The following is a 17,493-nucleotide window of genomic DNA, read 5'->3' as shown; positions in this document are numbered from 1 at the left end:
GTGATAAACGTAGTTGGATACAAATGGACAAGGGATCCAGCTGAAAATTGGGGCAAGCAGAAATGGGGAAGCTGGCCATGGTGGTATCTATAATCCCAACACTCAGAGAGACTGAGGAAGGAGAACCAGAAGTTTGAGCTCAGGTTGAGCAACTTAAGACTTAGATCTTGTCTCAGTATCACAACATTTTAGAAGGGCTGGGGATGCACACTGGTGTGAAGGCCCTGGGTTCAATCCCTAATACCACACCCTACAAAGGAAAAAGAGGGGGTGAGGTGGGATAGAGCATGAAAAGAAATGTTTTAAATCTACTGTTTTAGGTAAAGCAGGGGCCTACACATGTGGCCACTGCTCCACTGCCTGGCCTCCTGAGTGTTCCCCAGGCTGTTGACAGGGATACCACCCCTTCTGAAGTCAGCTGGACCTGGTGCCTTTTCACTCTTCCTTCTCCACGGAACCAGGATACTAACCTGCCCAACACGGTTCCTCCCTCCCCCTCCAGCCCAATACTGACAAGTGTTTACCTGGAGAAACAGTGCTTCAAAATATTTCTATCATCATAATGAATTGATGAAACTTTTGAGATATTAAGAAATCCATCATAACATTTGTGACCGGTTAACTTTAATTTGTCAAAATAAATCTGCAGGATTTTGCATGTTAGTAATACAGTGCTGGTATTGACAGGTAAAATCATCATCTGCTTACATAGAAACCTTCATTTAGGAGCACACCTTAGGAGGGAAATGGATACACAATAAAAGGCAAGTGCAGGCCAAGCAGCAAGCCCTAGAGCACAACAGGCTGGATGTCAGATTTAAGGATTATCTAATACAACTGTTTAGCTGCCAATCTGATAAAGGGGAAGCTCTCACCCAGGTTACAACCAGAAGGGAAAAACATACTTTGCCTTTCTGTAGAGCAGTGGCCGTCGTGCCTTCAACACCTGGTTGAATCAGTTCATCGGCATCACAACTCATTTCCAGTTCCAAGACACAGGAGAGTTTCACCATACACCTGTTCGGCCTCCTCTGCGGTGGCCCACCCTCAACTCCATCCTACCATCAACTCTCTCCCTCCCAGAAGAAGACACGACGTGGCTTTATTATTGCAGACAAGCTTCTTAAGTGAATAAAGAATGCATATAAAATAGCATTTTAACTGAAGTCATACAATGAAGTCTCACTCCTGTTTATTATACAATGAATTGATAAAACAATCATTTCTAGTATATATCTTTCTTTTTTAAAGAACTAATATTTTCAGGATTCTGACAACCACACTCTAGCCTGGGGGTAGGGCCCACACCTGCCCCCATTGAGGATTGCTCCTTGGACCACTATGGAGGAAACTTGAGCTGTCTGAACCATGGAGGACTGAGACTGCCAGCCTACCAGAAGTAACATCCTAGCACGCAGAGCCAGAACCCAGTCCTGGGTCTGCATGCCAGGAAATGTGGGCTTCCTCCAAATGTGGTCACCGCCTTCCCAATCCAGGCCTCAGCAGGGCCATTCCTGGGCCTTCTCTACACAAATCCTTCCAGTAGTCCACACATAATGCTCTACATATTAAAAACAAACCATTCTGTACTGTGGATAAGAACAGTTGTAACAAAGTCATAGCTACATATTTTTCTCTACATTTTGTTTATTGAGACAAACTAATTAAAAGGCACAAACATAGGGCATGTTTACATGGACATTATAACAAACATATACATTAAAAGTGTAGGAATGTGTTGCCTTCCTGCTAAACAGAAAGTTCCTAAGCTTTTATATATACAAAAGTTGTACAATTTAATGTCCTAAAGTACAAAAGATCATTTATAAAATTATTTTACACTAGGTACTATTTTTTTACTATGTAGTTCAACCCCCTAGAACTGTTTTGTATAATGACACACAGATACCTATCCCTGATGTAGGAAGTCTGCCTCAGATGCAAGGTTTTTTGATGCTTGAACTGACACAGTGGGGTATAAACGGAAGTCTCTCAGCTTGATAGTCAGTCCTGCGAACATTCTGCAGGATTAACACAACTAATTTCCATTTCTCTTAACTGTAAGATTAAAACATGAAAAAACCAAAAACATATTGCAACTTACAAAAAAAAAAATCACAGCGTCTTGGTTTTAACTTTTTTAACACAATGTTTTAAAAACATTAATGTGTGGCATGATGGCATAAAGAGTATCTGTTTCCGGAGCTTTTGGTTTCTACCTTATGTACAGAGAGAAAACATACTGCTAAGAAATAAAAAGCACATGTTTTAAACGTGCACAACCATTGCTTGGTTTCTACAGAGAGTGCAGACAGCTGTCTCCCTGAAAACACCACAAAGCTGATACAAATGTTTTCTCAGAGAAAAAAAAAAGTGATGTCCATATTTACAAAGTTGAACGAATCTGCATAATACTTGATTAAACGGAAAAAGAAAAAAGAAAGATACACTCTGCTTGTTCTGAAGGGGCATACTACCTAGTTAGTGGTTAGAATAAAAACTGTATACAATTTAATATAAGACATAAACTCTAGTGAGCATCTAAAACATCTGTCCCTGTTGTAACATCAACAGGCTGATTGGGAGAGAGAAGGGCATTTCACATCCCAGTGCCTCCAGCGTCTTCCAATTTAAAGCAATATATTTGAACTGTTCCAAAGTACTCCTTAGCTCCTAAACAGGAGTCCCACTGACCTTCAATTGTTAGAAGCCTGCCGGTCCGCACATGTGACTTCTCTGTCAATGGCGGCCTTTCCTTACCAAAACACAATTTGTATAGTTTTTAAAAATTTTTTTAAAAAGTCAACTACAATGCTATATTCCATCAGGATTAATATGCTGAGCAATATTTACATCTCCAAATATCAGGTCACAATCCCTATTATATGTTGAAGTTAGAATGATAAATTATCATATGCTTTGCATATCAGAGCTGGTATCACCTTTCCCATAGGGAATGCTGCCTGAAATTAACATATTCCCAAAGGTAAAATGCATATTCTCTGAAATGCATTTTATTATGACAATGCATGTATTTACTTATAAAAACAATAAACACAGACAATTCTACACTAGCTCTCAATCTGTGGATTTAGAATTTCAGGTTAAAATCAGCCATCCACCTTGTACAGGGGAAACAGTCTAGCTAGTGTTTAGAATAAAATGATTTCTTGGGATTAGAAACAATAATGCTAATTTTAAAATTTTGAAATGGGTTTCACTTTTAATGATTGGTTTTAATTCTGGCATTTCATCTTGCCAACTACTATCCTGTTTAAGCAATGTTGTCAGCTAAAAAGGAATCTTTGATTAAACCAAAATGGTCCAGTGATAGGTTACATATACACCCTACTTTGAACAATCCCAGCCAAATTGGAGGAAAATGCTACTATATTCTTATTAACTAATGTAATAAAATCTCCCAATTTCATGGTTTGCTTTTTTGCTTTTATCAACTAAAATAAGTTGCTGGTAAATATTTACTTTAACCCATATTTGATATTACAATACTGTTTACCAAGGCGGTGATGTAGGCAAAGCTTGGGGCAAGAAAGGCATGCTTTCTACAGGCCTCATTGCTATATTGAGAGGGGCAGCTAATGTCATTGGAGTAGGCAGATTCATCGGGGATGTGATTGTGACAGGATGTGCTATATTCACTGGGGCAGTGACAGGGGTTGGGAGGTTTACTGGGGTAGTGAGTGTTAAAGGAGAGGTCATGGATAATGGACTGGTTATAGTTACAGGATGCCCTATGTTCATTGGGCTGGTTATATTAACTGCACTTGAAACATTTACTGGACTTCTCATGCTCATTGCAGCTGCCACTGTGACTGGGTTTGACATTGTCCCAGATGACACAGAGGATGTTATATTGAATGGAGTAGTGAGAGTCACAGGTGTCGTAGCAGCCGTGGAGGTTTGGCACAGGTTAGCAGCTTCTAAAATGAGAAGACAAAAGGACCTTTAGACTCTGAAAACAGGGAAAAAATTCACAAACAGTTTCTGAACCAATTTATTTTAATTAAAAAGGACAAACATTTAATAAGTCAAACTATAATTGTCTACCAAGTGGTCAAGAGGAAGAGAGGAACCTTCTGGGCCCATGCCTGGGGGCCGGGGATCCCAATGTGCGAATCTCTTCTCTGAAGCTATACCTCCCCTTTGAGGACTTAGGCAACTTGTTTAGCCTTGCGTTTTTTCGGGCTTTCTTTGGTACCTGGAATCAAACTCAGGACCTCGTGCTTGCCAGGCAGGCACTGTGCCACTGAGCTATATCCCTGGCCCTAGCCTTGCACTTTTGATTTTAAGCTCAGATTTACCTACCTACCTCACAATGATGTTCGGAGGATCAGTTAATTTCTGCAAGGCACTCTGGGTGGGCAGAGATACCAAACAGAGATAAATGTTCTCACTACCACTTCATGCACGTGTGTTCTAAAGACTTTCCTAGGAAGAGCCAACCACCAGCAGGCCAGGTGAAAAGAGCTTGTTTACACACAGCTGGGCCAATGGTTACACAATAACAGATAATCAGAAAAATCTTCTCCTAAGGCACACTGTGACTAGCAGAGAGAAGTGTGTGTACTCAATGATACGTTAAAGCCTTCTTAAAAGTGAAGCCACATTCTCTTAAGGTTTTAAAAATGCAGAATTAGAAAAAAATGCATAATTAGGGAACAATAAACAAGCTACTTCAATATATGTTTATTTGAATCATAGGAAAACTGCTCTAAGTTAAATAATCTTATACTTCCTGATTATGTTTCCTAGTTATAGTAAGAAAGAAAAAATACTACTTAATAGGGTTGTGTTCTCCCTCTTAACCTCCACTTCTACTTTGCTTATGTTAATATAATCACTTCTTTATGTCCAATATCATTTAACTGCACATATTATACATATTACCAAGCATACCAAGGAGAACGTGTCAGGCAAGAATACCCTGTAGTGAGCTGGGGGACCCTGGTCCTTGCTGTCCAGGAATGCCTAGGCACGCTTTTTCCCCTCGGTGGTAAGGACTGAACCCAGAGCCTCCCACATGCTAGGCAAGTGCTCTACCACTAAACTGCATTCCCAGCTCATTGGGCATTTAAAACTTTTCTGTAAGGTGACACCCCAACCTACCCCTCAAGAAAATTTAGTACCACCTACTGGTATGCCATAAACCAGCAGTAAGGAGACAGGGGTAGGCTAGTGGTGACTTGGCTGTCAAAATTAAGAAATACATTCAACATAAAGATGGAGGTTTGCACATGGTCCACAGGGGTTCAAATCACCTCAGGTGGACTCAATCAATAAAGCCCCCTTCTTGATCAATATGATATAACTGTGGCACACTTCATACTCCCTACAGGAATTCCTGATCTGGGCAGATCAAAACCCATCTATCTAGGGAGCTTTTAAAAACAAGGATTCCTGGGAAATTCAATAGTGAAACTGACATGAAACCTGAGAAATATGTATTTTTAAAAGCTCCCTCAATGATGATTTGATCATCATCCATGTTTGGGAACTTATACTACTTTATTTACGTCTAGTATTTAAGGGACAATTCTGATTGAAGTTAGTTTTCAGTTCAGAAGCTTCCTCTCCCTCAAAATGTGACATTTACTAACATGAATACAGAGGTTGCTAACATCAGTAGTCATTCCCAGAAAGATTCATGCTACAAATGGGAAGAACACAATAGTATTTTGTTTCAGGGCAGTCAGAAGACGAGCTAAACAATCAAGTCTTATTGTGTAAAATAAATTGAAATACAATACCAAACAGGAGTGTGTGTGACAGTGTGTGTGTGTGTGTGTGTGTGAGAGAGAGAGAGAGAGAGAGAGGGAGAGGGCGGGAGAGGGAGGGAGAAGGGGGAGAGAGAGGGAGGGAGGTAGAGGGAGAGAGAGAGAATATGACAGAGAATGAACAGAAGAGGAAACCAATTCACTGTGATGGTAGCACTGCTAAGGGTATTCTCTGCCTGTTCTCCTCAAATGAAGGAATGTTCACTGTGTATCCCACCCACCCCTCTAACTTGTGTTTTCTTTTTACTCTAACAGATTTTTTTTTTTTTTTGCTATGGTGGGGATGGAATCCATGGCCTTGCCCAAGTAAGACAACCACTATATCATTGTGTGACACTTCCAGCCCTAACACTGCCCTTTTACTTTGGCTTAAAACACTTTTATTCCTACTTTAAGTAAAATATTCTTCATAATATATTTTCAACCTACTGTACAATTAGTCTACAGCACTAAATTTTTCTGTTCCTCACTGGTGGTCCCTACCACTTCTCCCTCCACAAAACATTTTATCAAAATAATGACAAATCTTCATTTGGAAAATGGGAAAAAGAACCTTTCTTTTCCCCCAGTGTCAGAAGGTGTATGAAAAAAGATGCTACTCCTTTTATCTTTATCCAAGTATAGGATGTTTAGGTGGGATCTGAAGACGGGAACAGCCCACACTACATGAAAGTAAAAGAAGAAACTACACAGTGAAGGAATCATACAGGAGCCTATATGCAGAAGATTCCTTAGAATTTAAAATAAAGTGGGTGCCAGAGGTAGAGGAGAAGAGAAGAAATTTAGGAATCTGTCCTATGACTGACAGTATAGTGACAAAATGATTTGAACTTCTGCACAGTGGCCCAGAGGTCAAAGCTGTAACTAGTAAATGGAAAAGTTGGTTGAAAACTGACCCTTCAACTGATTCTTTATAAACTATACACAGAGAAAAGCAAATCATTTTCAGCTTTCATGACAAATACAGCAAAGTCTTTAACAGCAGAAGTACAGACATGTTAAGCTAAAGCCAGCCCCAGTGATAAACAGAAGATTACAGAGATAAGACCAAGAGAAAAGACATCAGCACTATAGTCTGAATCAAGTACTAAATAGCACAAGTCTGAAAAAATATGAAAGAGCAGAAAATAACAGTCATAAGAAAATGAACTTACACACACACAAGGATAATTTTTAGGAAGAACAACAAAGGAAGCTGACATCACAATGAACATAAAAATAGAATTTTAAGCATAAGAAGGACCAAATTTGACTCCAAATTTATAAGAAGTAAATCAAAAGAAAGGATAAGAAGTACTGATAATTTGTATTTCCTACTAATAAAAAATCATTTAGGGCTGGGGATTTAGCTCAGTGGCAGAGCACCTGCCTGGCAAGTGCAAGGTCATGAGTTCGATTCCCAGTACCGGAAAAAAAACAAAAAAAAAACAAAACAAAAAAAAAACAAAACAAAAAAAATCATTTGGAAGCTCTGTTGCCAACAAATAAACTTTACCAATTATTTCCCAGCATGAAACGATTTTACATGTTTCTGTATAGCTAGGTTCCCCAAACTGTGACTTCTTTCCTTTGTTTGCCTGGCATACTAAATGAAAACACTTTTCAAGCCATGCCTGGAACACTGGAAACCTCATCTTACCTTTCTTCCTTGCTTTAACAGCTTCTTCCCACAGTCTCAATGTCTCTACTTGCTTCCCTGGCCAGCTTGTCACATGTTGTTGTTGTTGCTGTTGTTGTTGCTGCTGCTGCTGCTGCTGTTGCTGCTGTTGCTTCTGACTGCTGGTCTCTTCACTCATGCATGCTATTCCAAAGACAAACCAGAAACACTGTCTTTACCTTGAAAAGTATAGCTATATTTTCAAAACCTTGAATTTAAATACTGATTCTGAGTTCCTCTGTGATTTTTATCACTTAACTAATAGCTACTACTATAGTGTACCTTTTTCTGCTTCTTGTGTCTCTTCTGACCAAGATAAATAAATTCATTAAAAAAATCTAGAGAATTAGAAAAACCACTATTAAGTAGAAAAGAATTTTAGTTAGGTGGGGTGGGGCACATCTGTAATCCCAGATGCTCAGGAGATGAGCAAGAGCATCATAAAGCCAGCCTAGGCAATTTAGTGAGACCTGTCTCAAAATAAAAAAAATAAAAAGCAATGGAGATGTGGCTCAGTGATAGAGACCCCTAGGATTGATTCCAGTAATGCAAATATAAACAAACAAAAAACCCACCAACAAAACCAACCCCCCAAAAAACAATAAAAATTCCTTTTCCATAACAAAAAGCAAATTTTTTTTTTTTTTAAAATGGAAACTGTGTAATATTAGTATGGGTTCATCAACATTAAAATAATTGATATGCTTCCTTATCCACAATGACCTACATTAAAAATGAGTTTTACAAAGCTACAGTACAACACACTAGAGAATAGCAAAAAATGATGAGATTAAAACACACTAAGGGGCTGGAGATATGGTTCATCGGCACAGCGCCTGCCTGGCAAATGTGAGGTCCTGAGTTCAATTCCTGGTGCAAAAAAAAAAAACCAAACCCACATTAAGCTTTCTTTCTCATTCACTCTGGCCACCTATTTTTTTGATATTTGATATTTCTGCTGTATGAAGTACATATATAGTATTTCACATTGGTTGGACATGGTGGTGCAACCTGTAATTCTGGCACTCTGGGAAGCTGGAGGATCCTAAGCTCAAACCTAGCCTGGGGAACTTATGAACTTATAATAAGATCCTATCTCAAAATAAAAAAATAAAAAGGACCAAACATATAGCTCTGTGAGAAGACTCTGGGTTCAATCCTTCGTACTGGGGGAAAAAAGAACAAGAAAAAAGACGTAGAATTAGGAAAATACTTTTTTAGTAGTTAGGGTAATCTTAAAAAAATAGACTGGGTAAAGGCAAGTATTAAATTTTATTTATAAGTCTCTGGAATATTGTTATCTCCTAAGATAGATACAATAGAATATTATATCTCCTATTGTCTCTCTAAGACAAGGAAAGCATTTAAACATTCAAATGGATACGATATCCCATTGTGCTACAGATTTGAGTCTAAAAAGCAAATTTATTAGCATTGTTTTCACTTTTAAGGTAATTACTAAGAATGCTTTAATTAATAAAATCTGGAGTTAGGAGACTGATACTTAAGAATCTTAACTTTAAATAAAAACAAAATTGCCTAGAATGTGACGCAGCTTTCTAATGTGGCTTCTGGTATCTCATTTCTTAACACATTAGAGCTTTTTACTCAAGCCCCATAGAAGACACCTTGAAAAACACCTGTGGGAAAATTCTGCTCTAATATGTGTTATTGGTAGAAAAAGATGGGGTTGAAAGTAAAATTAGTGGAGAGCTTATCAATGCTGTTTGCACAGATGTACATAAAGCATAGTTCAGACACTAACACTCTCCACTGATGCCTGTTTGTATACATTAGTAACAGACGGAAATGTGTAAGATGAACATCAATATAGTCCTGAGAGCACAGTGAAAATATCTTTGATGTATTTCTAGAAAATCTTGATTTCATCAATATCAAACACAGGAAACAATCTGAAGCATCACCTACTTTTACTGATGCCTTGTTTACATGTATTACAGTTGATACTTTGGCTCTGCCCATGTGTCTTTAAGTGGCTGGTGATATACGCCGCACTCAGGAGCTTCCCACAGATGTTACACGATACCTTGCCTTCGTGGCGCACCATGTGTGTCCGTAGTCTGTCTTTGGTGGCAAAGGCAGCAGTGCACGTCTGCATGAGGGAGGAAAACTTTTTTTAAATATAGACTATCCTGTTCTACTCATTTTAAAGTAAGTTATATTCTATGCATTACCCTATTCATGTCAGCATGACATGATCTAGTTAAATTTTAATTCCATGTATTAGTTAGAATCAGAAGCATACTAAAATCCCTGGTGGATTTTAGACTTATCTGGAGGAAAAATATATCAACATAGAGTGGTGAAAAGATGTGAGGGTTAGCATTAGATAAAACTGGATTTAAACTGAGCTTCACAATTTACTAAACACTGTAAGCTGAACAAGTTAGTGCACCTATCTGACTATTTACTCATCTGTAGAATGGGAATAATAATAACTATCACAAAATTATTGGTGGATTAAGGTACTCACTCAACAACACTAGCTTCCATGTATTCTCCAATCAGATTTTTCATAAGAATTCAAATCAAATGAGTCATTCACAAATCTAACTGAAAGGTGCACTAAGTGACTTTCAGCAACAAGAATTAGCAATACTTATGACAATCATTTGATTTAGCAAAATTCTCAATCTTTTCATTATCACAATTTATGTCATATGAAATCAATCTGAATAGATTTCAAACAACTAGAAAATGCTCCAATTTGGTACTAACAAACAAAACTTTAGTCAGTGTTAATTCTGGGGAGAATAAAGCCTACATTCTTTAATTACAGCTTAAACATCCTTAACCATCAATCCAGAAATTAGTTTAAAGTCTTTATTCTTTTATTCATTTAAGATATACAACAACCTTTGCAAGATTATTTTTTTTCCTCTTAAACCAAAAAATGCTGGCCAAAAAAAGGGAAAAATGTAGCTTACAAAACAACACACATTTTTAAAAATGATCCTGCCTTACAGAAATAAAAGCTGTCATTTATATTTTATAAAACTCAAATTAAAATGGACCACATTTATTCAAGTCAGTGATTTTAAGACTATTCAAGAACTGTGAGATTTGACTGGCTCAGACCTTCTGGATAATGTGCATTAAGTGCTACACTAAGGATAAGTCATTTTAACTCTTACTTGGCATTTGAAGGGTCTTTCTGTTGAATGGACATGTTTTACGTGACAGCTTAAGTGGTCAGGCCTGTGAAAGAGAGAGTTTCAACAGAAGATGTAATGGAACACATATAGAGAAATGCTACTTATGTGATGCTTACATGCTTGGCAGATTAGAAGGGGGCATTTTAAAGAAAGCTAGCAGAATTACCAACTCCACTTCCCCCCAGTGCAAGCCTCCTTACCTCTCTTACCTAAATAAAAGTCAGTCATTTACCTTTCTCCTAGTCAACATCAAATCATATCAGGTCTTGAGTCTTTATCACTATATGATACCTACAGTTTAATCCTAATAGCTACTACTACATTAACTGAAAGCTTTTCAAAATGAAAATTAGAGAAATGTTAGTGCCCACAGAAAAATGGGGAAACATTCCCCTGAAAGTTTCACTGAACACGTATCCAAGGTCATCCCAACTTGCAGGAAATAATTTTCTTTGATTTGCACAGTGAACCTCATGTCTAGTTCCCCATCCGAATTTGAAACTAATGGTTTTGCAGAGATAAGCATCCCTGCGCCAACCAACGGCCTCAGTCCACCAAGACACTTTTAAAAGAAATAACAAGATAATAACTATGTCACCACTTGTCAACCACACCAAACTGGAATTATACCAGGAGGCGTATTACTTATCCATCACCAATCTCCTCTAATAACACAGGCCTGCCCACATCTATACTCACATAAACCTGCTAGATCACACAGAGACAAAACTGAAGTTTATCGATACCATACTGAAAAAAATAAAGGAAAATGCAGTACCTCGAGAAGCCTTTCCCACAAACACTGCAAGTATAGGGTTTGGTGATGCCTCCTTCATGAGACCTCACATGATAAGTCATCCGGTCCTTTCTCTTGAAGCGCTGATTACAAATAGGACACTCGAAGGGCTTTTCATCTGAATGGGAGAGCTTGTGCCGATTGAGGTGGTACACATCTCGGAAGGCCTTCCCACACATCTCACAAGCATGGTTCTTCTTGACAGGCTTACTGGGTTTCTTGACAGACTGGGTTACGGGCATAGCTGTGGTGCTGGCACTGCTGCTGGGGTTGGTGCCTGAGGAGGATGTAGTGACTGTTGACAAGATGCCTGCAATAGTTGAGACCAGCGAAGTTCGGCTGCTGTCCCCTGCGATGGTTGAGATAAGGGGAACCACTGTGGTGGGGGTTTTCTTTGACCGGGACACCAACTTGATCCCTGTGTGGCAGGACTCGTGGCGCCTCAGGTGATAGCTGTCCCTGAAAGCTTTACTGCAGTAAGTGCACACAAATGAAGTTTTGGGTTTTTCTTTTTTAATCCCAATGGCATCCTTTAATGTTTCTGGTGCAGCCTGAGGTTTCTGAGTTATTGGTATTGGAAGCAATGGTTTTTGATCAGGAGGCTCCACAGCAGAGCTCAGGAGAGGCAGCAAGCTGTTCTGTGCTGCCTGCTGTTGGTGATGGGAGGCTTCATGGGCCTAAAATCAAACATTTACACTTGAGAAACTCAGCCCCTCACAATGACCTTCAAAATTCAACATGTTCCAGACAGTTCAGAACAGAAGAAACAGTCAAGGAGCCTGCGAGCTACTTTCTGCAGCAGAGATGGAGCAATCATCTTGCTACTCCCAGAACTCCAAAGACAAAGCACTGAAAAATCACTGTGCAGACACAAAACTTTTGCAACTAAGTTGCTGACACAAATAGCTGACTAAACTACATACCACCCTGGTTCAGAAGGGACATACCAGCTGATGAAATCAGTTTGCATTAGTCTGTCAGTGCTGCAACCAAGTTTAAGTACTTGTCAAAAAAATTACAACCCAGACATAAGTATTTAACAGTACCTTACTGGAGCAACACACACTCACACAATGACATAATCACCTCTTGTCTGTTATCCAGGAAAGGAAAAGAACCATGTCACTCCCTTTCCATCAAAAGAAAACTCTTAAGTGATTAAGGGGTTGTTGCTAAGTGATGAAAGGAATCTAGTTCTCTGAATACATATGTTAGTTGTTAAGTTTATTTTAAAAGTTTTCATTTTACTAAAAGATTTGGTTGAAACAAAACCTGCTATTGATCAACCTGCAAGGCATCTGTGAAGGTAGCCCATAGCAAACACCTGTCAGTTGTTCCTCAGGTCATTTCATCTTCCACTAGTCTGCGTCCTTTAGCAACACTCCCTGTTTAAACGCCAAACTCTCAAAGACAGACTAGTGAGAGAAAACACAAACAATGAACATTTAAATTTCTTTCACATCCATCTTCTTTTAGCAGCTGTAGGCTTTCAGAAAATATGGACACTTGCTGTTATAATTTGGTTCTCCACTCCAAAACCGGGGGATGGACCACTGTCTGCAAATTTTCTTCACTGCACTGAAACCAAAATTTCATTGTGGATGGGGTTCTTGGTATTTATGAATAGTTACTCTCTTGGTTTTGATTCTTTCAAAATTCTCCACACCTCCATACTGATATGCATTTAGGAAATGATGGAAAAATTCCTGAAATAGTTCTTCCTAATAGGTTGTTCTACGCCAACATTAGTTTTTAAACTCTTAACACTGAGCCCAAGCCCCTGTGCTTGAGTTTTATAATCCTAGAAGAATGTATGTACTCAAGAGGTTAGAGTTTTAAGTATTTTAAGTATACAATATTCTGGGAAGGGTCCATTCCATTACTTAGACACTTGGTCACTTATTCTTCCAACTATAATCACTTGGTTAACTAACTCAATTAAAGAAAAAACAAATCAAACAAACAAGAAAGCACACACACACACTCATCCAGAGCTCCTCCCCTGATGGATTTGAACATCAATCACACATTGATCCAGTTTATTTAATGGCAACACAAAAGCTAAGCCTGGAACTACTCTTCCCCTAAATGATTAGGAGGTATGGTATCCAGAGCTATCAGTTTCAATTCAACAATTTTGATTTAGATACCCTTTAGGGGTATCTAAATCTTTAGGTCCTGGAAGCACTATGAGAAATTGTTTAGTTAACTTATGAGTGTCTTTTTTGGACTTAATGCTCATACTGAATTACAGTCCACCTTTAATTTGTGGAGCATGTGACTGTTGGGTTCTACCTAGCCAGGTGGCATCAATAGAAAGTTTACACAATTTAAACTCTATAATCTTACTCCATTTCCAACCGGGCTGTAGGAAGATACCTAAGTTTCCATACAGTATACAAACAGTTAATAGTGGAAGATAACTCAAGATATACACTTTCAACAGCTAACAGATCAGATAGTAGGGAAAGCAAATCTTCTGGACAAAGTTCAGACTTATAACATTTTGAGGCGTTTTTCAGTTCTAAACAACCATTAGTACAATGGAGCACTAAAAGCACTTACTGCCATTTTACCAATTCAGATGTCTGTGGAAACATAAGGCATTTTTACAGTATGGCTGAAGCTCATTCTCACATGACGGTCACACTAGGTCCCTGCTTCTTGGGTGAAATGCTGTAGAATGACTACAGGAATCACCGAGGATTCTTAGGAACCCCACATTTCTACATGAAGCCTTCTAAGAGGAGAACTGGGTTTTCCCAACTTGTTCTCTGGGAGAGACAAAGTAGAGTAACAACCATGGCCTGCCTTCAGTAAAGTGATTTATTTTAAAAATATAATTTCTAGGTAGACTTTTATTTGACAAAGCATTACCAAATCAAAGCTTTAATTTTATTTCCTATTTCTTTTATGTACAAAGCTTCTTAGCCCTGCCTAAGCTTTCCTTTCTCTGGGGCTGGCAAAAAACAAAACAGAAATATTATTTCATCACCCAGAGTAGTAGGATATGGCACCCTGAAATCTCCAGTGCCAGAGGGTAAAAGATTTTGCACTGAAACAAATTAGCATTGGTGAGTCATATCTTGAATGTCCTGTTAGGATCATCCATCAAACATTTTAATAGCTACAGCTTTCACTTTGCACCAGGTTATCTGGATAGTATAGGCAGGTACTAAATTACCTTAGAATATTCAACAGCATAACTTCTTGGGTAGTTTTAAAATCAAATATTGTTTTAAAATCAACAGGATGCTCTAGGAAACAAACACGAGAGTTTAATTCTCTATTTCCCCAGTGAAAGTTATGTAAAATCAGAAATGATTAGGTCTAGTCATACCTTTCCATAGAAAGGTCCACAATATTCTCCACCCATTCAACTCTCCTCGGCTCTAAATTACAAGTTTCTCAACAATTTCACTGCATACATTGCCAAACTCAGGACCACACATTAGCTTTCACACTTCTCCACCAGGCTGAAAAAGGTTTTAGTTGCTGAAAAAATTACATATAAAATCTAATTAAAAAGTTGGCCAATAAATGCTTGCATTTCCTTTATCCAGGGAAAGAATGATAGTTTTAAAAAAAAGTATTTCAAAAGATCTTTCAACTAGCTCCCAAAGATAAGTAATAGGTTTTTTTCTTAACATAACTCTTTTTTTTTCAGTCTCCGCTGTTTAATAACTTTAATCACATGAAAACCATTTCTACAGGCTATCAATCCTCTATTTTATTTTATTTTGGGGGCTAGGGATTTAGCTCAGTGGCACAGCGCTTGCCTGGCAAGCCCAAGGTCCTGAGTTCGATTACTGGTACCAGAAAAAAACCAAAAAAAAAAAAAAAAAATTTGGGGGGGGCAGGAATCGAACTCATGACCTCAAGCTTGCCAGGCAAGCACTTATGCTGCTGAGCTATATCCCCGGCCCCTCAATCCTCTATTTTAAAATGCTCATTTGATAACTTTTTCTAGGAAAGGAATTAGCCACCTTTACACCAACTGAATGTCAGCTAGTATATCATTTCTTTTCCAGTGCATTAAATTGATTTATCACATTTTTATCAAGCTCATCAAAGCACAATAAAATAATACTGGATCAGAATGAGGAAACAGGGAAGTTCATGAGTTCCGTAATTTTGAGTACTTTCAATTTTAAGAAGCCCCCACCTGGAATCAAAGGTATCTAACCTTTTAAATACTGAAAGCCTGAGTTAAAGACTTCCTCTTCCTACTCCTTTTTCCCTTTTTCCTTCTGCCTGTTTCTGCTACTGCACCACGGTCTTCAATAAATGTTGCTAATTACTACTTTTTTTTAAAAAAAAGCCCAAATACATTTCAACAATCACTTTAAAAATCATATTGCCCACATGTGAAATATTTCTTAAAACAATAAACCAGATCTTACACAATAGGTAATTCTGAATTCTCCAATTCCCTATACTACCCTGCACTAGGATGGTACCAGAAGCTGAGGGGAGATTTGTAATTTTTAAAAATTCTGCATCCGTTCCTGCGTAGTTCTGAAAGATTCTAAGCGCCCAAGCTAGGCGTTTGGGATTTCACGAAGTATTCAAAGAGAGAAAATAACTTAGGCGGGAAGGACGCACTTAAAAGTGACGAGCTTCCTAACCTCACCGGATTCCTAAGCTTCCCCGTGAGCTCATCGCTACCGCTCACTAACCGCTTGGTTTGCAAACAGAAACGAAGCAGGGAAAAAAAAAGTTCCAGCCCAGATCTTCCAAACAAGGGTCCCTCACATAAAGCGGGGAGCCAAGAGGATGGCTAACGCATGGGCTACAGTCACTAGTAAGTTTCTTGCAAAAAGCGAAGACCAACACCCCAAGGAGTGACTCATCTGGGGGCTTTGTAAGCGGACTTTGTTTGCGCTCTCCGCTCAGCGTCTCCCCGCTCGGCTGAAGGAAACGCAGGAGCGGGCCGCGGGGGACAGCGCTCGGGAGAAGGTCGCGCCTCCCGGAGTCCCGGCCCCGCTCCCCTCCCCGCCCCGCCCGGCCCGGGGATTCCCCGCGCTGCACGGAACGGCGCAGGAGCTGGACAGAGGGACAGGGTGCCAGCTGCCGGGCTCGGCCGGGGCTGGGGCAAGGAAAACGGAAATCAAGTGCAAAAGTTTGGGGAAGGCAGACACCCTCACAACACCCCTCTCAACTGGGTAAACACGAGGGGGCGGCGGGAAGGGGGAGTGGCGGGGAACCCAGGGATACCCGCTATTCGCGGGATGTGGGAGGAGGGTCAGAAAGTCAACACACTCGCACGCACACAAAAAGGGGAGAGGGCGGCGAGGAGAAAGGAGGCGGGCGAAAGATGGATGAAGTGTGTGGCGAGCGGGAGCGGGGACCCCTCACCCTCGGCGCGGCCCGCGCCCGCCCGCAGCAGGGGCCGAGCGGCCCGCGCTCTCCAGGGCCCGGCGCCCTCCTTTCTCCGGCCGCGCAGCGGTGACAGCGGCGGCCTCCTCCCTTCCCCACGGGGTGGGAGGGAAGGGTGTGTGCGCGCGTGTTGCTGGGGGGGCCCGGGGTTCACCTCGAGGCCTGCTCTCTCCCCCGCGCCCCGTGCGGCCGCCTCCTTTCACCTCGGCAGCGGGCACCGCCGGGGCGGGCGAGCGGAAAAACAAAGGGGGATTAAGGCCGGGCCGGAGAGCGGAGCCGGGAGGGAGGGGAGGAGGAGCGCCCGCCCGCCCGCCCGCCAGCCCGGGGCCCGGCCCCCCTGGCCCCCTGTCCCCCCCGGGGGGGCCCCCAGTACCTGGAACAGGAACGCGGTCCAGTTGGCCTCCATGGCTGCGGCGGCCGACCCCCCTCCTCCCCACTCCCCCCGCTCAGGGAGCCTCCTCAGCCGGAGGAGGCGACAACAAAGCGGCGGCGGCGGCGGCGGCAGCGGCAGCGGCGGCTCCTCAACATGGCAGCGCCGAGCGCGGCCACTTCCGGTAACCTCCGGGACGCACCACCGCGGCGGCGAGCGCGGGCGGTAGTTTTAGAGTAGACACCCGCCCTTACCCAAGAGAAGGTGAGTTCCCGTCTCGGGGTGCGCGGGCGGCTCCGTCAACTTGCTGTTCCTAGTGA

The 17,493-nt window shown here is 40.8% G+C and overlaps 1 protein-coding gene across 2 annotated transcripts; it reads right to left on the bottom strand.

Annotated features, from left to right (window-relative positions):
• Window positions 1-602: 602 nt before the first annotated feature.
• On the bottom strand, window positions 603-17,373 carry Vezf1 (vascular endothelial zinc finger 1). 2 transcript variants are annotated; one of them, XM_005394042.2, is made up of 6 exons: window positions 17,177-17,373; window positions 11,407-12,101; window positions 10,608-10,671; window positions 9,382-9,583; window positions 7,435-7,596; window positions 603-3,941 (listed from the first exon to the last, which is right to left on the bottom strand). In XM_005394042.2, exons 1-6 carry the CDS (start codon window positions 17,207-17,209, stop codon window positions 3,514-3,516), a joined length of 1,584 nt encoding a protein of 527 aa, XP_005394099.1. In that variant the 5' UTR covers window positions 17,210-17,373; the 3' UTR covers window positions 603-3,513. The 2 variants fall into 2 exon arrangements, with proteins under 2 accessions (XP_005394099.1, XP_005394100.1); XM_005394043.2 differs by having other exon boundaries at window positions 9,382-9,565.
• Between the last annotated feature and the right edge of the window lie 120 nt (window positions 17,374-17,493).

Source organism: Chinchilla lanigera, unplaced genomic scaffold (assembly GCF_000276665.1).
Source record: "Chinchilla lanigera isolate Chin_1 unplaced genomic scaffold, ChiLan1.0 scaffold00050, whole genome shotgun sequence".
Lineage (NCBI taxonomy): Eukaryota > Metazoa > Chordata > Mammalia > Rodentia > Chinchillidae > Chinchilla > Chinchilla lanigera.
The sequence above is the reverse complement of the archived record's forward strand: the minus strand, read 5'-3'. Positions and strand labels throughout refer to the sequence as shown.

What these genes read in the sequence shown, in the direction of transcription:
- Vezf1 (XM_005394042.2), bottom strand. Translation starts at nt 17,209, where the DNA reads ATGGAGGCCAACTGGACCGCGTTCCTGTTCCAG. An exon ending in TAAACAAGGCATCAGTAAAA is followed by an intron (nt 7,597 to 9,381) that starts GTAGGTGATGCT and finishes TCTTTGGAATAG; the next exon opens with CATGCATGAGTGAAGAGACC. An exon ending in TGTTAAAGCAAGGAAGAAAG is followed by an intron (nt 3,942 to 7,434) that starts GTAAGATGAGGT and finishes TTCTCATTTTAG; the next exon opens with AAGCTGCTAACCTGTGCCAA.